General features: G+C 50.6%; 1 protein-coding gene across 5 annotated transcripts in view; it reads left to right on the forward strand.

The window, feature by feature from the left end:
• Positions 1 to 4,952: 4,952 nt before the first annotated feature.
• Positions 4,953 to 22,404, forward strand: part of ARFIP2 (ARF interacting protein 2) — a 466,032-nt gene continuing 448,580 nt past the window's right edge. For 2 of the 5 annotated variants that reach the window (XM_069640481.1, XM_069640482.1), the window contains exon 1: positions 12,365 to 12,511. In XM_069640481.1, coding sequence (XP_069496582.1) covers positions 12,394 to 12,511 — 118 coding nt within the window. In that variant the 5' untranslated portion in view covers positions 12,365 to 12,393. Of the gene's footprint in view, positions 5,171 to 12,364; positions 12,512 to 22,404 lie in introns of those variants that run through there. The other 3 variants (XM_069640484.1, XM_069640485.1, XM_069640486.1) reach the window with 2 other exon arrangements.

Raw genomic sequence — 22,404 nt, forward strand, 5'->3', positions numbered from 1 at the left:
GTGTTTTCTTTACAGGCCACCGGAATCCTGTGGCGTCCATCCATCTTTGAGTCAATTGACTTCTCATGCAGTTCCTACGTACGCCTGAGAGGTACATTGGCATAAAGAACTCGTCGGCTACACGACGGGTTTAACTGCCTGAGTGGAATTCCTCCCTTGGACGTACAGGGGATTTCTAACACCCCCTCCAGACCAACAGATTCCCATACCTGTTTCAGACCAACATCAATGTGCCCCCATCCATTGCAGACCCCAACAAGATGCGACCATCCCTCCATCCACACAGCAAGATCCCCCCATCCTGCCCTCCAGACCCACACCTGGATGAACCATCCCTCCCCCAGACAAATACCAATGACCCCCATCCCTCCCATGAAACCCACACCAATGTGCCCCATACCTCCCTGCAGACCCACACCAATGTGCCCCGCCCCTCCCAAACCCACTCCAATGTGCCCAATCGCTACCATCAAATTGAAACCAATGTGCCTACCTCCAGTCCCTCCAGAGCCACACCAAGATGTCCCCATCCCACCCACACAAGGATGCCCCATCCCACCCTCCAGAACAGATGCCCCATACCTGTTCCAGAACGACACCAATGTGCCCCCATCCATTGCAGACCCCAAGAAACCACCATCCCTCCCTTCAGACCCACACCAATATGCCCTCATCTCTCCCCAGACCCACACCAATTATCCACATCCCACCCCCAGACCAATGTGCCTGTCCCTCCTATCAAACCCACACCAATGTGCCCCCATCCCCTCCCTCCAGACCCACACCATTGTCTCCATCCGACCCAAACCAGGATGCCCCATCCGTCCCCGCAGACCCAGACCAATGTGCCCCATCCCTCCCATCAAACCCACACTAATGTGCCTACATCCACTGCCTCCAGAGCCACACCAAGATGTCCCCATCCCACTCTCCAGATGCACACAGATGTCCCCATCCCAACCACACCAGGATGCCCCAATCCACCCTCCAGACCAACCGATGACCCATACCTGTTCCAGACCCCACCAAGATGCCACCACCCATCCCTCCAGACCACCACAGGTATGCCCTCATCCCTCCCCAGACCCACACCAATGTGCCCCATCCCTCCCCCAGACTATTGTGCCTGTCCCTCCCCTGAAACTCACACAAATGTGCCCCATTCCCTCCCTCCAGACCCTCACCAATGTCCTCATCCAACACAAACAAGGATGCCCCACCCCGTCCTGCAGACCAACAACAATGTGCCCCCATCCATTGGAGACCCCACCAAGATGCCACCATCCACACAGCAAGATGCCCCTATCCTGACTTCAGGACCAACACCAGGATGAACCATCCCTCCCCCAGACACAGACCAATGTCCTCCATCCCTCCCATCAAACTGACACCAAGGTGCCCCATCCCTCCAGACCCACACCAATATGCCCCCATCCCTCTCCAGACCAATGCCGCTGTCCCTCCCATCAAATCCACACCCATGTGCCCCATCACCCATCAAACCGACACCAATGTGCCTAAATCCACTCCCTCCAGAGCCACACCAAGATGTCCCCATACCACCCTCCAAATGCACACAGATGCCCCATACCTGTTCCAGACCGACACCAACGTGCCCCCATCCATTGGAGACCCCACCAAGATGCCACCATTCCTCCATCCACACAGCAAGATGCCCCCATCCTGCCCTCCAGAACCACACCTGGATGAACCATACCTCCGCCAGACACAGACCAATATCCCCATCCCTCCCATCAAACCCACACCAATGTGCACCCATCCACTCCCACCGGACCCACACCAATATGCCCCATCCCACCCTCAGATGACCTATGCGACCCTCCAGAACAGATGCCCCATACCCGTTTCACATCAACACCAATGTGCCCCATCCATTGCAGACCCCATCAAGATGCCACTATCCCTCCCTCCAGATCCACGCCAATATGCCCTCATCCCTCCCCAGACCCACACCAATGTGACCCATCCCCTCCCTCCAGACCCACGCCGTTGTCCCCATCCAACTCAAACCAGGAAGCCCCATCCCTCACAGCAGACCCACACCAATGTGCCTGTTACTCACCACTCCGAAATAGGCCCAAGATGAGGTTGAGTGACCTTGGAGATGATGGTTGTACAAGAATCGATATTCAGCCTTCCATCCCAGCTCCCCCGAGTACAAGACTCAGGCTTCCTCAAAGAGGGGCTCTTTTCTACAATGTACCTCTCTGCTGTTTCAATTGGGACAGACAGAGGTGTCAATTGAGTAAAAGAGCGGGGAGAACACACATCACCAATACCAATAATGCAAAGGAATACAAAGATATTAGACAGTGTTGAAAATAAATCAAGTAATCAGAACAGCAGTATTTACAAGAATATACCTAAGTAAGTATTGGAGTGGAGCTTCCCCGGGATGAATCTACAAAAATATAAATAAGCACAATGACTGGGAATAATTCTAAAGTGACTTCCTAAAGTAATCGAACCAATAACAACTAACCTGAAATATGGATATTTTGAGGATGGAAAGTAGTCCATGAAACAGAAGACAACGAAAGGAGAAAATAACAAACAGGAATGTTAGTATAGGGAAATGGCCCCGAACGGCACAAGGGTCGCACTAGTGCCGGGTTGGTGCAGTATCAGCAAAGCGTTTATATGCACTAAAAGATAAGTTCACAAAATAGTCACTCAATGTCCCAGAATCCAACAAAAGGTGAAGATCCAAACAAGGCTGTGGAGAAAATAAACAGCAGGGATGGAATTGCCAATTATATGTAACTGACCAAACACGCATCCAGGTAAGGCGTAGAAAAGTTCCAGATGGTTGATAGCAAGTCACCTGCGAGGAAGGTAAAGTGGTTCTGCATCTAGTAGCAGCTAGATGGAATGAAGTAACGTAAGAGACAGCAGGAAGCAGGATCCAATAACGTTCCGGGTCAAAAAGCCAGGCGAGCACGACAGGAATAAAGGAGGAGGCATGCCAATCCAGAAGCCAGGCAAGGGTCAGAAAACCAGGTAAGCAGATTAGGAATTTGTGCAGAGAAGACACGAAGGAGTAAACGGACGTAACCACAGTAGCTTGTAACGCTAATTAGCAGCAACGCGCCCCTTGGAAGACGGTGGTTTTAAAGCCGTATGGGGGGCGTGTCTTGCCATATGTCTTCCACGTACAGGACGTGTCAGCTGACACGGACTCCGTCGTAGTTTGTACAGGCGCCATGGCAACCTGTATCTGGTCCACAGAGGAGCTTGTAAAGGAGTCGTATTCTGCAAGGAAGCCTGAAGTGTAACAGTGCCCCATCCCTCCTATCAAACCCACACCAATATGCCTACATCCACTTCCTCCAGAGCCACACCAAGATGTCCCCATCCCACCCTCCAGTGCACAAAGATGTCCCCTTTCCACCCACACCTGGATGCCCCAATCGACCCTCCAGAACAACAGATGCACCATACCTGTTCCAGACCGACACCAATTTGCCCCATCCATTGCAGACCCCACCAAGATCCCACCATCCCCACAAGATGACCCCACCCCACCATCCAGACCCACCCAGATGAACCATCCCTCCCCCCAGATTCACAATGTGCCCCCATGCCTCCCCCAGACCAATGTCCCCATCTCTCCCATAAAACCCACACCAATGTGCTCCCATCCCCTCCCTCCAGAGACACAGCAAGATTCCCCATCCCACCCCACACCTAGATGACCCATGCCACCCTCCAGACCCAATGTGCCCCATCCCTCCCCCAGACCCATGTGCTCCTATCACTCCCGCAGAACCAAACCCATGTGCCCCATCCCTCCCCCCAGACCCACACCATGTGCCCCAACAGTCCTCAGACCCACATCAATGTACCCCAACCCTCTCAAACCCAGAGCCATGTGCCCCCATCCCCTCCCTCCAGAGCCATACCAAGATGCCCCATCCCACCCTCCCTACCCACACCTAGATGACCCATGCCACACTCCAGACACACGGTGCCCTATCTCTCCCCCCAGAGCCACACCCATATGCCCCATCCCTCCCCCAACCAACACCAATGTGTCTCATTTCTGCCCCCAGACCCACACCAATGTACTCCAACCCTCCCTCCAGACCCACACCAATGTGTCCTATCCCTCCAGACCCACACCAATGTGCCCCTTCCCATGAGACCCACCTCAGCATGCCGCTATCCAACCATTCAGACCCCAACAAGATGCCCCATCCTTCCCTTTAGACCAATACCATAATGCCCCATCCTCTCTCCACATAGCAAGATGCCCAGTCTCCCTTGCAGACCCACACCAAGATGCCTATGTGCCTCTCCGGAACCCAACACAGATGGCCCCGGCCGACCCCCTCTAAAACCACCCATCCTAAACCCACACTCATGAATCATTAAATTACTCTATTAGCCCCCTTTGATCTGTTAAACAGCACCATCCGCTGCTCCTTTTCTTGGCCGTCCATACCTTGAATAGCTGAACATGATTTTTAAAGTAAATGTAATTTTCCGCTCCCCTGTCTCAATCTGGTGTCGTGCAGGAACGTTCAGGGTATCCCGAAGAAAATGCACATTGTATTCTTAGCCAAACAAGAGCACACGGATTGCTGCTGTTTCTGCAGCCAGAGCCTTCCCGGTTCCCGCTCAGAAATATGACGAGGAGGAACAGGACGAAGTCAGACGCTCCAGGGTCCTGCAGAAACATCCCGAAGAAAATGCTTTCCCTTGCACCCTAACCTCTGCAAGGCAAAGGCACGCGGCGACCGGTTGCACCGGCAGCCAAAGCCTTCCCGCTGCTCTTACAGCCTGGCAGCCAGAGCTTCCTTGATGCCGGAGCCGCCCTTCGCGCTCCCCGAATCCCTCTCACTGAAATGACCCGGAACCGCTTCGCTGGCATGGCTGCTCCGGAAAAATCACAACAATGACGTAGTTAGTCACGTGAGAGGGAGTGGGCGGGCCGTTGTCATGGTCCGTTGCTCGGATGGGAACTAGACACTGCCGAGCTGTCACAGAGAGACATCACTTCCGGCGGAGCCGGGAGATCAAAGACAGCGCCGGCAGGTACCTGAAGAGACCGGGCAGAGAGCTGCCCGGGGGCGCTAGCACCGGGGCTCCATCCAGCCGAGAGGGGAGAGGGGCCCCGGCCCGAGCAGGGCAGCACAGAGATCTGCAGGTGAGGCAATGGCGGGGGGCGGCAGGTGAGACCATTGCTTGACAATGAAAGAGGGATGCCTCCCCAAGGAAGAGGGGGGAAAAAAGGAGAGTGGCAATGAGTGCGGAGACCACCATTCACCGAGGGAGGAGGGCGAGAGAATCTGGAAACCGGAGCCGGGAGGTGATTGTGGATTTTAAACAGGTGGGGTGGGGGCTGGGAGAAAGGGTATTAAGGAAAAAAAAACGTGAGCGAGCGGTGTAATGGAGAATGAGAAAGTGAAATGAAGGGGCACACAGTGGGAATAAAAAATGTGGAAACTGGACAGGGGGAATGTGAGGACATTATAATGAGAGATGGGTACATGTGAGGGAAGTGGGATGGGAGAATGGGGCAATGGAATTAAAGATGGGGAAACTGGACAGGGGGATGTGATAATGAGAGATGGGTATATTTGAGGGAAGTGGGATGGGAGAATGGGGCAATGGAATTAAAGATGGGGAAACTGGACAGGGGGATGTGAGGACATTATAATGAGAGATGGGTATATGTGAGGGAAGTGGGATGGGAGAATGGGGCAATGGAATTAAAGATGGGGAAACTGGACAGGGGGATGTGAGGACATTATAATGAGAGATGGGTACATGTGAGGGAAGTGGGTTGGGAGAATAGGGTAATGGAATTAAAGATGGGGAAACTGGACAGGGGGATGTGAGGACATTATAATGAGAGATGGGTACATGTGAGGGAAGTGGGATGGGAGAATGGGGCAATGGAATTAAAGATGGGGAAACTGGACAGGGGGATGTGATAATGAGAGATGGGTATATGTGAGGGAAGTGGGATGGGAGAATGGGGCAATGGAATTAAAGATGGGGAAACTGGACAGGGGGATGTGAGGACATTATAATGAGAGATGGGTATATGTGAGGGAAGTGGGATGGGAGAATGGGGCAATGGAATTAAAGATGGGGAAACTGGACAGGGGGATGTGAGGACATTATAATGAGAGATGGGTATATGTGAGGGAAGTGGGATGGGAGAATGGGGCAATGGAATTAAAGATGGGGAAACTGGACAGGGGGATGTGAGGACATTATAATGAGAGATGGGTACATGTGAGGGAAGTGGGGTGGGAGAATGGGATAATGGAATTAAAGATGGGGAAACTGGACAGGGGGATGTGAGGACATTATAATGAGAGATGGGTACATGTGAGGGAAGTGGGATGGGAGAATGGGGCAATGGAATTAAAGATGGGGAAACTGGACGGGGGGATGTGAGGACATTATGAGAGATGGGTATATGTGGGGGAAGTGGGATGGGAGAAGGGGCAATGGAATTAAAGATGGGGAAAATGGAGATGGGGATATGTGAGGGAAGTGGGATGGGAGAATGGGGCAATGGAATTAAAGATGGGGAAACTGGACGGGGGGGTGTGAGGACATTATGAGAGATGGGTATATGTGGGGGAAGTGGGATGGGAGAAGGGGCAATGGAATTAAAGATGGGGAAACTGGAGATGGGGGATATGTGAGGTAAGTGGGATGAGACAATAGAGCAATAGAATTAAAGATGGTGAAACTGGAGAGGTAGAATGTGAGGGAATGATAATGAGAGATGGTATGTGAGAGAAGTGAGATGGGAGAAGGGGGCAAGCGAATTAAAGATGGGGAAACTGGAGAGGTAGAATGTGAGGGAATGATGATGAGGGATGGGTATATGTGAGGGAAGTGGAATGGGAGAATGGGGCAATAGAATTTAAAGATGGGGGAAAATGGGGAGGGATAATGTGAGGGAATGATAATGAGAGATGGTGTGCGAGAGAGAAGTAGGATGAGAGAAGGGGGCAAGTGAATTAAAGACAGGGAAACTGCAGAGGGGCATGTGAGGCAAAGATAATGCAGAGTTCGAATTTGATGGGAGCCATTTAGCTCTTGCTTCTACCTCAGTACAGCCTGGTTAGCTTGAAACAAACAGCTACTAGGAGTGCTTTTTGGCTCTCTGCTAAGTGGTGCCTTAGAAGCATGCCTATGGGACGTTAACTGTGAGTGTTCGAGAATGTTGATAAACATAATGGTTCATATACAATGGCAAAAATGTTAAGTGTGCCTCTATGTGCAAGTTAGATTTGCATTCCACTATGTTTCCGCTCCTGGCTCCCCAGCGGTAGCTCCTACTAACTGGGTGATGCATGACACCCAGGAGCTGAATTTAACTCCTCCTCATTGAACCTTAATTTCAAACCCTGTGATTTGAGAGAGAAATGGTATGGGGAAAAGAGGGCATTTGAATTAGAGATGGGAAACGAGAGGGGGAAAGTTAAGCAATGATGATGGGGATATGAGAGAGAAGTGACATGGGAGAAAGAGGGCAACTAGAGAGAATTAAAAATGGGAATCTGGAGAGGAGGAATGGGGGAAATAATGGGAGAAAGGGTTGTATGAGCGAGAAGTGGAATGGAAAAGGGGAAATTGAGAGAATAAAGATGGGGTAAACTGGAGAGGGGTATGTGAGAATGATTGAGAGATGGGGATGTGGGAGAAAGAGGTAAGGATTTAGAAGGGCATGAGAGCATGTGTGGGAATCAGAATGGAAATGTGAAGGAATGATAAGTAATGTGACAGAGTGGGATGTGAGGACAATGGAGAAATAAAGATAATTAGAATGAGAAATGAGAGAATGTGACTGAGGAAAGGAATGGGAGCATGAGTGGGTAGTGAGCATTTGGGAATGGGACTAAATGATGGGGCGTGGAATATTGTGGTCCGAGAGAATGGGTGGGCCTAAAAAGGAAGGAATGGCCTTGTCCCAAAATAACAGGGCGCTGAATGCGAGTGTGAGTGGTAAAGATAGAGGGGATACAGTTTCCAAGGCCGAGATGAGGAGAGATGTGATGAGTACTTCAGTTTTGGAGGGATTGAGATGAAGAAAGCGAGAATGCATCCATGATTTGATTTCAAGGATGCAGACCAAGAGAGGAGTGAAGAGTGTCAGAAAAGGATACAAAGATCTGAGGGACATTAGTGTAAAAATGAAAGGGAAAGCTGAATTTAGCGATGATCGAGGACAGTCGAGAATAATTGAGAGAAAAAAGGAGAGGGCCAAGGACAGAATTTTGAGCGATGCCAAACTGAAGGGGAAGGGATGAAGAATTGTTGACAGCCCAGGATACAGAGAAGCGATTGGAAACATAGGAATTTAGGATAGAATTAGAAAAACCCAAGCAGGCAAGTGTGTCCAGGAGAGCGGGATGGTCAACCGTATCAAAAGTGGCTGAGAGGCCAAGTAAGATTAGTATAGAAGAGAGATTGGCATGACGTGCAGACGGAGTGAGACGTGTAGACAGGAGTAAATTGGTGATATCAGGGAAGGAAATTAAGATTAGATGAGCAGGAGCTAAAAGCAGCTCCTCCATATCCGGCATGAACCAGTGAGCAGGAGCTACCACTGATGACCGGGAGCTAGTACATAGAGTTCTGCATATCTAACTTCAACATAAGTCGCCAATAGAAGCTGTTAAAAAATGGATCAATCCATGATGATGAATACTGGAAGCAGTTGCAGCGTCGTCATTTGCCTTAAAGTTAAGTCTCGTACAGACTGGCTATTGCCATTTCAGGGACTGGAAGACACCAAGCTTCATCTTGATTCTGAATAATGTGACCTCTTCAAGTAGTTTAGCGTGCAAATTGCAGGTAATCCCCTCCCTGCCTCCAACAGCAAAAGCCCTTGGGTGGGTCCTAAATGCAGATCTGCTCCATGTCCTCCTGTTTTGTCTGATTCCCTACCTCACTTCTTTAGTTCCTGTAATTCGATGTTCTCGGTTATGGCACATTGGGAGAGCCGTAATACCTCTGCCCTACATGAAGGGCATTCTGCATTATTTAGCTTTCTCTGTTTATTGGAAGGTCCATCGCAGACCTGTCACACACATGAGATTGATGTCCTTCGAATGCTACATTGTGGGTTTTCATTATGTATTCCTATTGTTATTTGAACTGGTCGATGCTATTGGATGGTTAACATGTACTTTTTGTTAAAAAAAATGTCAAATTTGCTGTTGACCTTTTATGGAAATGTATGTTCCGAAATAAAGGATTGAATTGATTTGAACAAAAGAAACAATACTTCATGATCGCCCCCCAAACATAAAAATTCATAAAATCTTCTCGGGATTTATAAAAATTGTTGGGTTGCCCGAAGGTGTATTCCAGTGGCATTTAATAGATTATTCATCCACTGCTAAATGTTTACCAGAGTAATGCAGTCGCCAGCCAAACGCTTCATCCATAAAGATTCTTCTCTCGTGGCGCCTGTTCATAATTAAGTACCCTGACATGTAATTCTCTTGTGTTAACAGTAAGCTGGCACTTGATTTGAGCAGTGCTGATGGTATTCAAAAAGCTCCAGTCTAAACATGCAGATGCCCACCTATGATATGATATGATATGATATGATAGGTTATTTATAATGCGCTTAATACCCAGAGGTTTCTTAGCGCGGACCCTATGTTGCTTCGTGTCGTCTTGCTTCCAAGGCGAGCACGTTGCCCCTGGGCTATCCTCCTATGCTAGGGGTATCCTGGACGGAAGTCCTGATGGCCCTGCAGAGGGACACTGGGGTGTAATGCGATGTACGTATACTTGCAAAGCTCACATGCGCCGCCAGTGGCCTCTTGGCACTGAGACTGGATTATCATCTCATATGCTGTACTCCTCAGAGAGTGGCGGCTAGCCAACGTGTAGAGAAAATAAGAATGTGCATTTGGGTTTCATATAACGCTGCTGCCATTTTCACGGTGTCTTGGAGGAGGACTCCGGCAGGCCAGTATGCTGGGTAGGTTTTGGTTGGTGGGATGCAGGATTGGGTGCATATCGAAAGGTGTCAGGCTGTGTGTTTCCAGGTGAGTTGTGGTGAGTGTGCTTGGGGTATGTGTAGCCAGAAGGGAGCCCCAGGTGTAGGAGGGTGAATGGGAGGGAGCATGTGAGGAATGGGGCACCATGGGCCGAGATTGCGAGGAATCGGCCATAGTCCTAATGTGGGCTCATGCAGAATAGGCCTAGTTGAACATATGATTTTCCTGTGCAGGTACTCGGGTCTGGGACTACTTTTGGTCTGATGATGGCCACGTGCCCCCACGCCATTCATCGGGGGCTTAGTTTGCTACCACTAGAGAAGGGAGATGGCCACCTATTATTTGCCTTTTAGGGGGACGCCACATCCTTGCAGTATTATACTTGCAGGTCTCAATGTATTCTCGCTACTAGCATTCTCTCTGTGACCTCTAGCCTTCCTTGACCTTTGACCCTCCCGACCTATTTCTAACCTGTCTCCTAATTCTAATTTACTCGGGGGGTCTAAATTAGCATGTGTCGACCAGGAGCACAAAATAGCTCCTGGTATCAGCGTCACCCATTAGGTTGAAGCTACGTCTCTGGAACCAGGAGAATAAAGGACACCCCCAAGGGACAGGGAGCATATTGGATAATGTAGAATGGACAAAACGCTGGTTTGCATCTTGCACGCCGAATCTTACTTGTGTGCAAGATGCCAAATAACGTTTTGCCCGTTATACTTTATCTAATATGCTTTGTGTCCCTTGGGTGTGTCCTTTATTCTTGTGTATACACATTCCCAAACATACAACCTTAATATCACATATCTTTGCTTGTATGGCAGCACTTGCCTGGGGTAGCTCATGGTAGCTAACCAGGCCCCCCTTGCATTATAACCCGGAGCTAAATAGCTCCCTGTTCGTACGTATTGCCCCCCCCTTCATGGTGTTTGTCCCTTACAGCATACCCCATTACATTTGTCGATCGCCCCCCCCCCCCTTCATGGTGTTTGTCCCTTACAGCATACCCCATTACATTTGTCGATCTGAGCAGCGGGGACATTTGAGCAAGAAACGAGACACGGCAGCCATCAGCAGTGGGCGGAGGCAATCTCTGGGTAGGGTGCTTTTACAAAAAGCTTTAAAATACTGGATGAGTTTAACCAGATGTAGTTTTGAAACCTGGACAAGAATATGCAACATACATAGTGTGGCAGAGAAGCACCTACCGTCCGTAATAACAGTGGCAGGTGTGCACATTTTAGGTATGTATAGGAGGAGGGGTTACAGGGGCGCCTTCAGAGACCAGCAGGTGAAGCTTGAGAGACGCACGCACGAGTGGTAGGTGCCCTTTAGGGCTGTAAAGGTGGGAGAGTTGCAGGGGCGCCCTCGGGCACTAGCAGGTGAAGCTCGAGTCTTGCTTGAGAGACGCGGGCATGAGCGGTAGGTGACCTTTAGGACTGTATAGGTGGGAGGGATTCAGGGGGGCCCTCGGGCACTAGCAGGTGAAGCTTGAGAGACGCGGGCATGAGCGGTAGGTGACCTTTAGGACTGTATAGGTGGGAGGGATGCAGGGGGGCCCTCGGGCACTAGCAGGTGAAGCTTGAGAGACGCGGGGATGAGCGGTAGGTGGCCTTTAGGACTGTGTAGGTGGGAGGGATGCAGGGGGGCCCTCAGGCACTAGCAGGTGAAGCTTGAGAGACGCGGGCATGAGCGGTAGGTTACCTTTAGGACTGTGTAGGTGGGAGGGATGCAGGGGGGCCCTCGGGCACGAGCAGGTGAAGTTGAGAGACGCGGGCATGAGCGGTAGGTGACCTTTAGGACTGTATAGGTGGGAGGGTTGCAGGGGCGCCCTCGGGCACTAGCAGGTGAAGCTTGAGAGACGCGGGCATTAGCGGTAGGTGGCCTTTAGGACTGTATAGGTGGGAGGTTTGCAGGGGCGCATGCTTTTTACCTGCCTCGGGAGAGCACCCATCTGTGTCACTCATGTCTATAATCTGGGATAACGCCCTCCTGCCCCCCACTACCTTTGGTTCTATCTTCACTGTTGCTGCTGCAAGCAGGCCCCAATCTTGGAAAGAACGAAGGTTGAAACAAAAATTGAAATTGTGCAAAACGCCTGTGGCTTTAATCGGCTTTAGGTATTTGTGTTAAACATGTTCTGAATATAATGTACATAGGAGCTTCATACTGATCAGGGGGCGCACTACAGTGTGGCCCTGCAGCAGCAGCCAGTGTGCTTTCCGTGTCCTGGGAGCTGTCCTCCCGGGGAGGGGAGATCTGGCTCAGGTGTGTGAGCGCGGGAGCTGGGCGGGGAGCAGGGAGTGGCGGCTCCGTGCCCTGCCGCTTCCAGCAGCTCCAAGCCCTGTATATTTGCCGGAGGAGGCGGAGGCAGCTACCGCATGGAATGTGGTTGGGGCACTCTAGAGCCGAGGTGGGGAGGGCAGGCTCCTGGCCAGGCGAGGCCCCTTCCTGGCCGTGGAGGGCAGCGTGGGAGTTGCATGGGCGCAGCAGCGAGGACACAGGTAGGTCTGGGGCCTGGGGCTGCACGCGCTCCCCTGCTCACCGTGTACCTAGAGCCATGCGTAGCGCGGTGCTGAAATATAGTTGGGTCTGGAGGCTGTGTCCGACACCTGACCAGTATCTTGTGATCACCCGATGTACAAGTTTGTGGTATACAGATGTGTCTGGAAGCTTTGCTTCTAGGCACACGGGAGTAGGTGGAACCTGGGAGGTGGCTTGTGATCACCCGGCGTACAGGTGTGTGGTCATGTATTTGTGGTATACAGATGTGTCTGGAAGCTTTGCTTCTAGGCACACGGGAGTAGGTGGAACCTGGAGGGTGGCTTGTGATCACCCGGCGTACAGGTTTGTGGTGATGTATTTGTGGTATACAGATGTGTCTGGAACCTTGGTTCTAGGCACACGGGAGTAGGTGGAACCTGGGGGTGGCTTGTGATCACCCGGCGTACAGGTTTATACAGATGTGTCTGGAAGTTTTGGTTCTAGGCACACGGGACCAGGTGGAACCTGGTGGGTGGCTTGTGATCACTTTGTGTGTCGAGTTTGTGGGTTTTTGCTGTAGGCACCGCACTACAGACGCATTCCAACCCTGGCCACGTTTCCCACGTGGCCCTGTGCAAGTAACCTTTACGTGTGCCAAGCTGTCACGTGACTGCTGCTTCTGGTGACTCACGGCATGTCGGATTGAGAACAGCACTTGGCCTCGCTTCGGGTCTGCTTTGGTCACTGGCAGTCACTCCTCGCAGAAGTGTGGCTTGTACGGATTTCAGGAGTGATGTGCCCAGAGGCAGATGGCAGCGCTGAATTCTCCTCTTCAGTGGAAATACAACACAAGAACACATCTCGGGGCATAGATGGGGCAACGTTCTCGAACACCACAAGTGTAATCATTCCCAATAGCCATTTAATTAACGCACACCACACGCTGAATTGTCGCTCCACATATGCGTTTTAGAATGTAGCGCCAAATTAAATTCTACTCATGTTATGGCCGGACATTGTTTAATATTAATGAATAGTTTGGCAGAGCCCTTGGTTGCCAGATTTTGCCTTTCCTACTTCTTAAAACATGTGTTATTCTGAGTTCAATAGTACTCCTTTTGTCGGCCCGGGGAGGGTGAAAGGCGGAGGGCTCATTCTTGCCTTGTGAAGATGTTCGTCACAGTTCAATAGTACCCCTTTTGTCGGCCTGGGGAGGGTGAAATGCGGAGGGCTCCTTGCCTTGTGAAGATGTTCGTCACAGCTCTATAGTACTCCTTTCTCGGTATGGGGAGGGTGAAAGGTGGAGTCGCCCCTTCTTCGCGACTACACATGTGCCGGCTAGTGTCAGGCCTAGGGTGTTTACCTGCCTGTGCCTGTGAGGTGGGTGCCGCCTTGTTCTGCTCTGCGGGTGCCTGCAGCCGCAGGGGTGGGAGGGGCCGCGGCACCCAGCTGCTCTCGGCCCCTCGGGTGTTTCTGATTAGTTCCCACAGTATAAACTGTCTCCAGCGTCCAGGATCCGGGACGGGTGGAGGTTGCCGTGCCATGTGCAGCTTACGCACGCATCCGCACTGTGCTGACGAGTCTTAGTGCGCCAAGTTGCCCATAATGAACCGCTCCAGGCAGGGGTGGAGTTTCACCTCAGAACGTATGCCCCATCCGCATGGTTGTCACCCCCACACGCCTCGTGGAAACGCAGCCTTTGGGTTCCCTTTAATGTAGGAACGGCCGGCCTCCCTAGTCTGGATCGGTCCCGCGAGGTCTCCAGCCCTGTCTTTGCTCTCTCGTTAGTATTGCTCCCCGCGCCCCGCCATTTGGGCGCATGTTCTGGGTTATTGCGTCTCTGGAATTGCATTCGAGAGGATTCGGCAGTTCGGGGACTGCAGGGACTAGGGGGACCAGGACCATTGCTTCCGAGCTTGGGAGCAATGTGTTGCAAACGTTGGGTGCTGTTACCCGGGTGCACTTTATAAAGTCTAAATACCAGATGGTGTCGTGTGTGCCCAAGCTCGCCAGATTTCCGCAATTTATTCTGCAGCGCATTCTGCGTTCACAGTCTGTGTGGCGTGTTTGCCTTTCTTTGGGGAACGCATTGATCACATGCAGTAACCACATCTGAAACACATTCATAATAGTGAGTACCACACTAGTTCAGATGATAGCTCAGTGTGTTCATGTGCCACATCACGCTTGCAAATCCTGGCAAGGCAGATCTCGCCTATACGCTCACTTAAGTATACAAACTTTGGTTACTGTGCTGCAAGACAACCTCCTTGCACCAGAACATGTTAAAGATAAAAAGTATCAACGCATCAGTATGCATCAGCTATGCAGGCCGGTCCCTGCAAACACGGGCTGTCAAAATGGCGAAGCCACCACCAGCCTAACTCCATCAGAATTACTGCCCAGCTCGCTTATCGCCACCACCACTTGGTCCTATGAATTTACCACAGGATAGTCCCCGGTTTTTGGTGTGTCCGACTCCCTGGGGATTTTGGCAGTTTTCCCACTAGTGGAAAACCGGGGTAAAGAGGTACATTATCTGACCCCCGAACCCTTATTTGGTCTTGCTACCTGTTGACTACAGTGTGTTGAAGCTGCCAGCTCCTGTCGGTGAGCGTTTTATGAACACTTTATACTTAGCGTTCATTATTGCCACTTGGTGTAGGCTAAGGGCTCACACAGAGGGTCCAAGTCTTAGTGCTAGTCCCCTAGCACCACGATATACTCCAGCCAAAGTAAAGGGGGAGGGGGAGCACAGATGGGTGGAGGGTATTGCCCTTCCCACCTGGCACAGCATGTCTAGAAAACGCTGCAAAGGTAGCAAGAGACTGGAGGCACACTTCCAGCTCGGATCGGCTATAGGGTTTCGTTTATAAATGTATGCAATACACGGAATACTGTTTTCTGTATACAGAGGTGATGGGGCTGTGATGAAATGACTTGTGCCCCGCAGGAGTAGAAAGGGTGCGTAGGGGCTACACCGCCTGTTCAGCCCTCGTGCTTCTACAAAACAAGAGTGATCACAACCCTAGAGACGAAACTGGCACAGATGAGAGATATACCTCCTGCGCCTTTTGTGATAATGTGGGTTCGAGGGCAGGCTATACTCTTAAGAGGGGTGTGACTGTGAAACGCTAGGAACCCAAATAGAATAGTATAACAGTCCAAAATAAAGGAATGTCCAATCCAGGTTATATACACATCTATACGCTTGAATGAAATGCACCATATGCAAGAAAAACTAAAATTACACAAACCCACCCCACTGAAAAGAATACAGAATGTGCAAAGGATAAACACTCTAAGCATGAAGATAGGTGTGAAAGGGACACCGTGACAACGTGTTTTCAAAAGGATAGGTCATTTATTTATTTTCTGAAGCGCTGGAACAGAAGCCCGGAGGCATAGGGGCGCTGAAAAACAACACAGAACAAAAAACTTACAAGCCAAAGAAATCAGAGGGCGAAACCAGTGGAGAGTAAAACACAACAGGGGCCACTCTTAATTCAAAAAGAAAGGTTTTCAAGTTGCATTTGAATCTAGAAGGACTGGGGCACAACCTCCGGACAGGCGGAAGGGGTCGAGATTGGAAAACATTGACCTGCACCAATTTAGCATTGAGTAAGATCAGTGTTGTTGGATCTATTGATATTGATATTTTATTTCTATTGCGCTCGTACACAAGTGTTTCAGAGCACGACAAGGCAAGGGAGGGGAACAGGGGAGAACAAAAACAACGATCTTACTAGGCCCAGTGACATTGAGAACGTGTAATTGCATGGGAGAGGGGGAGGGGAAAAGTGCATGGAAGGGGGGAGAGGTGGAAAGTACGAAGCAAAGAAGAAACAGATAAATAATAAATAAATAATAAAGACAACAAACAGTGGTAATGCAGCCAGCAGTTTGCAAGTGCTAGGTTTAAGGCAGCAGACAGGGTAGGTCTGATAAGTGCAGGAAAAAAAGGGGGGGCTGTATGGGTACAGCTACAGACCCCAGTGCAAGGAGTGGCCCGGAGGCAGTGCGGGAATATGGGAGTGTGAGCAGGAACCTGGTCACGGAGGACAGTGGGTGGCCAGGTGCACGGTACCAAGAGAGAACAGATGAGCAGGGGAGAGGGGGAGTGAAGGCAGAAGAAAGGAGGAAGGTCTTGAGGTGCTTCCGGAACCGGAGATGGTTCTTCTCAAGATTTAGAGTGGCAGGGAGGCTGTTCCAGAGGGAGGCCCTAGCCCCCCCCAGCTTGTTTCTTTGAAAAACGACTGACCCTGAGGGTGTTGGAGGTAGAGGAGCAAAGAGTTCGAGAGGGGAGGTATTTGCGGCGGCATAGCTGAAGGTATTTTGGACTCAGGCCCCAGAAAGCCTTGTGGACAATACAGAGGGTTTTGAATTTAATCCTTGCATCCACTGGGAGCCAATGGAGGGATTTCAGAGCTGGAGAGATACGATCACAGGGCTTGAGGCCAAGGACAAGTCTTGCAGTCCTGTTCTGGATTAGTTGCAGATGGCGGAGAATAGAGGCAGGTAGATTTAGAAAGAGGCTGTTACAATAGTCCAACCTAGAGAGAACCAGAGCTTGGGAGACCACGAGCTTCTGGGGGAAGGAGAGGAAAGGCAGAGTACCTCTGAGGAGGTGCAGCAGGAAGTTTGACTTTTTAGAGACATCAGAGATGTGGGCGGAGAAGGAAAGTGTGGAATTAAAGATGACCCCAAGGTTCTTAGTCTCGCAGGTGGGGGTTAGGAGGAGGACCAAGGGAGGCCGGCCAGAGAGTGAGGGGAAAGGATGGCGAAAGTGTGCCGATGAGGAGTATCTCCGTCTTGCTGGCATTCAAAGATCATTGGCGGCACACCAATCTTGAATGGCAGTTAGGCAATCGGAGATGAGAGGGAGAGGAGGTGGCTGAGGGCATCCTGAAAATGAGTTGAGCGTCGTCAGCATAGCACTGGAAATTTGAGCACAAAATGGCAATGCAGTGGGTGAGCGTTCCCAGGGCTTGGTTGAGAAGCCAGGGCGAGAGGTTAGATCCTTGGGGAACACCACAGGTTGAGAGGAAGATGGGTGATAGGAAGGACCCAAGTTGGACCTTGGAGGGTCGATCAGAGAGGAAAGAGGTCAGCCAGGCCAGAGCCTGATCAGTGGTACCCAGGTTATCACGGAGATGGTTGAGCAGGATGGCATGTTTTTTTTTTTTTAATTTATTTTTTTATAACTTTTTATTAAGTTTTTTTCACAAACACAACACCAAGATAATTTGAATACATTTTAGCAGTATAGGCAGCGGGGTCCTGCGAGCAGTATATAATGGGCAGGTATCTCCAAGATCGGATCTGGGGCTATCAAAGGCACTGGCTACGGATAAGGCAAAAGAAGAGGGAAGAAGGGGGCATCCCCTGGCTGTGTATATGCGGCGTTCTAGGGAGGCGCATCTGTTCATTTCGTTGGTCCAACGGTTTATGCATATTTTGTCTGCGGAGCCCCAGGTGGCGGCCGTTTAGTCTCTTACCAGTCCCCAGTGCTACTCCCAGGAATGCTTTTTCGTATTTGGTGAAGTCAGTTTCTCCCCACACCCCCAGCAGTATCCATTTGGGGTCCTTAGGTACTGGGGATCCCATTATTCTGGTGAGTTTATTAACACACGTTTCCCAAACGTCTTGTATGACATCACACTCCCAGACCATATGAAAGAAAGTGCCTTCTGCTCTTTTACATCTAAGGCAGTCGCCGTATTCTCCCCTCCCCTCCCCCATCTGGCCATCATTGTTCTGGAGCAGTATGACCTGTGAAGTTTTCTGAGCTGTATCAGTCTCAACTTAGCGTCAATGCCTATTTCCCTGAGGAAACATCAACGCCTCCACCCATTCTTCAGCCTCTAAAGTGCTGAGGTCTCGTTCCCATTTTCCTTTGAGTACTGTGAGTTCCTTGGTGTCCCGAAGGAGTTGAGTGCCTGGTAAAGGGTGGAGGTGACCTTAGTAGGTATGCGGTCCGGGAGGATGTTTGTTTCCAAGGGGGAACAGGCGTTTATGTCAGTGAGATCCTGGAATTGGGCAGCGATAGCGTGTGCGAGTTGAGCATATCTGAAGCGGTCCATGGGTTGCAACCCATGATGCGTGTTTAATGTCTCAAAGTCTACCAGCCGTCCTTCCTGAATAATATCAGCCAGTGTAGATACCCCTTTCCTCGCCCAAGTTCAGAAACATCCCATCTTCTGTATTTCGGGGAGATGTGTGTTATGCCACAGGGGTTGGATCAGTGTTGGTCTACCGCCCCATCCAATGTGTCTGTGTGCCTCTCGCCAGAAGCGGCGGATGTGGAGTGACCCTCTTGGTACTGCGCCCAGGTTCTTGCTATTGTCGTATAGTATCCGAAGGGGGTGGGGGAGCTGTCAGCAATCCTTTCTACCCGGATGTGTGGGAGCCTTGGGTCCCCGTGTATCCATTTGTTTACTACCCCTGTTTGGGAAGCCCAGTAGTAGATACGGATGTTTGGTAGTCCTATCCTACCTTCCCACACTGATCGTTGGAGCATTTTGAGCGCGATGCAGGGTTGTTTCCGCCCCAAAGTAATGTGCGCAAGGTCCTTTCAATGGTTGCAAAGGTGTCGTTGGGGATGGGTAGTGGTGCATTTTGGAGGACATATAAAAGCCTTGGGAGCGTCATCATCTTTAAACAATGCAGCCTTCCCCAATAATGATAATGGGAGAGTCTGCCAGTGCGTAACATCGTTCATGAACCTTCAGGATGGATGGTATGGTTGACCGTGTCAAAGGCAGAAGAGAGAACGAGGAGGATGAGGACAGAGGGAATGTTAGAGTCAAGGTTGGAGAGCAGATCTTCACGGATGTTCAGGAGCGCGGTTTCCATGCTTTTGGCAGCTCTGAAGCCAGACTTGTGGTCATGGAGACAGCCAACCGAATTGGAATGAAGGTTAAGCTGGGAGATGGCCAGCTTTTCCAGGAGTTTACCCAGAAAGGGAGTAATGGAAATTGGGCAATAGTTAGCTGGACAGGAAGGGTCAGCTGTGGGTTTCCTGAGAAGAGGATGCACAAGGGAGTGCTTCAGAGGGGAGGGTAAGGACCCAGGCAAAGGAATGGTTGCAAAAACCAGCAAGGGCCGGAGCAAGGGTGTCAATGTGGTCCTGGATGATTTTAGAGGAACAGGGATGAACCTGTTTTGACGAGACTTTCATAGATTGGACTTGTCTAGCGACCTCGCCAGGGAGAAAAGAGAAAAGGACGAGAAGGATGGTGGAGTGGTGGCTAAAGGAGCGTCAGCAAGCACAGATGAGATGGGGCGGGGGTAGAGGGGCTGGACAGGATGTCCTGGGCTTTTGAGATGAAGTGAGAGGCAAGGGCATTGCAAAGAGCCTGGGAGGCAACAGGAGAGGTAGAGACTGCAGCAGGGTTGGCCAGCTCTAAGGCTGTGTCTGTCAGGTAGCCATGTCAGCTGTGCTGCCAAGTAGAACAGACCCTTGCAATGTAGGCAGTTAAGTGTCAATAATACAGCAAGAAGGTTCTTGGCGCTTCAATGCAGAAGCAGGTTTCTACTTGTATCGAATCCGGTCAGATGCAACGTGTTTTGGTGATCTAGATGGGTAGCAGGTGTCTGGTCTGGTCGGAAGAGAAACTTGTTGCGGTTCTCTGCAGCGTTCCTACTAAGCGGTTCAAAGGGGCAACCAGGGTTTGTTCGATGTTCAAACTTGGGTCGAATATGAAGATGCTGGTGACTCGAGGTGGTTGTTTGAGATGCAACGGTTCAAAGTCTTCTGCAGCTGCAAGCTTCTTGTTTGAGTAAAGGCGACAACGTGCTGAGCTGGAACTGTGCCGCAGCAAACTCATTCTAAGATGCAGCAACAGCGGTTCGAAGAACAAAAATAGCAACAGTGGGTCCTGTTGGTTTGGCGGGTGGCAAACAGGGTTTGCAGTCCACTCTTGAGTGGTTTGAGGGTTGAAAACGGGGATCCTGCCTATTCTTGCTCTCAGGATGCACCGAATCTCAATCCAGGGGCTCGGTGACAAGATGTGTCCTTGTTCTCCTTTCTCCCAATATTGGTGAGGCTGACAAAAACCTGTAGGAATCATTCTCCTCCACTGAGGTCCTGGGTGTCGGTGGCAAAGAAGCATGTATTGCTCCAGAGGCAGATCATACTAAGTGCCATGGGAATGGTTGGGGAGCAGAACTGGTCTCTGTCTTGGAGAACTCCTTCACCTTAATTACTGAAGTTTTTTGGAAAGTCAACTCTCCCAAAAGAGGTCCAAATGAATCCCTCTTCAGGGTCCAAAGTGAATCCCAAAATGAATTGACAAAGGAGTAGGAAATGCTCTCTTTTATAGACAAATATCCACAAGTGATTGGACAACAGCAAGCCTGCTTGAAGGGCTCCAATCCCTATCCTTGAGGCAAGGAGTCTTTTTTTCCATCTTGCATCATGCCCAATGGCCTTGTGCTAAAGGAAGTGTAGGGGGGAGAGGAAGGAAGAAAACGTGCAGAGATAAACAAAATGGTGGAACCTTTTCCCCCCCAACTGTTCTGCGCTCCCCCTTTGACCACATTAACCCCGCCCCCCTTCTTAGACCCGAAGCTTTAAAGGCCCTTTGGTATGCAATACCCTGGTGTGAGGCTAGTAGGGTATGCCCTTTGATTCCTGTTTCCCAGGACAGCTCATGCTGGGAGGCGGTCCTGCTGGAGAGAGGTGTTACCCAACCTCACAAAGGATCAAGAGAGGTTTAGGGCCTCATTACAACTTTCCTGGTGCGGAAATAGAGTGCCAGCGTTTTCTTATACCGGCACGTTTCCACAACGGCTAAGTACAAGTTTACTGGCAGAAATAGCCGGTATTACCGGCAAACAACCCCCCCCCCCCGCACCTCATGGAGTCCAATGGAACTCGTAGAATGGGGATTTGCCGCCCTTGCAGGCACTTGTGATCCAGTGTTATTTTGCAGGACTGAGTAACGGTAATACAGGTTGCCGGTATCCTGGCCGTATGTGTGGGCAGTAGTTATTGAGGGACAACAACTCTGTAGTAGACATTTGGCTTGAATTGGGACCAAACTCAATCCAAGATGGCTGCCGCTTCCTCTAGCAGGGGAGTCCTGCTCTGCCTGGCCATCCACCTCTGGGATTGGGATGCCTCACTTACAAGGGGCCTATTCTGATAGCCGATAGACGAAAGCCAGCCCCCACACCAAGGCCCCTCAGCAAGGCTCCTGTCAGGATCTGGTGGGCTCGGAGGGCCCACTCCTCCTTCCTCCCTTCACCCCTGCTGCACAACAAGGAACAGTCTCCTGGACTCATGAAGGCAGACTCTGACCCCATGATTCTGGGCCTCTGGAACTTTTGCAGCCCTGCAGAACACTTGAGTCAGGGCTGATCACCTAAATTTATGTGACTTTTACATCTGTGCGGCCTTTTTCGTTTCTGTGCTTTAGAGGGTGCTTCAGGTGGGTGGCACCGTCCCTCTATGGTCACTGCTTATTTTCACTTACTTGCGGAGTCCTTACTGTGTGGCTGCCTGTTTGCTGTTGCCTCTCGCTCCATGAGGTGAGGCTTTGCCAGTTGGTGTAATCATACCTATCTGACATGTATGCTGCCTGATGTAGCACCCAGTAACATGAGGTAAGGCTTTGCCAGTCTGCGTAATCGTACCTATCTGACTCGTATACTGCCATATGTAGCCCCCTGTAATGCAAGGTGAGGCTTTGCCAGTCTGTATACCCACACCTTTTTATGTCTGTAACCATATGTTTACTCTTGCTCTTCACCAATGTACCATGCACTTTCGTTAACTAACGCCTAGACGCCTCAGTACTTTGTGCGCTGAAATAAATAAATTACCGCCAGGATAATAAGAACCCTAGTCTTTCAATCTCCTGTTCTGCCAGCAGAGACTGGCTATCTGACTAAAATACACATATCCCTT

Source organism: Ambystoma mexicanum, chromosome 7q, assembly GCF_040938575.1.
Source record: "Ambystoma mexicanum isolate Mex_15411 chromosome 7q, UKY_AmexF1_1, whole genome shotgun sequence".
In the NCBI taxonomy this organism is placed as follows: Eukaryota; Metazoa; Chordata; class Amphibia; order Caudata; family Ambystomatidae; genus Ambystoma; species Ambystoma mexicanum.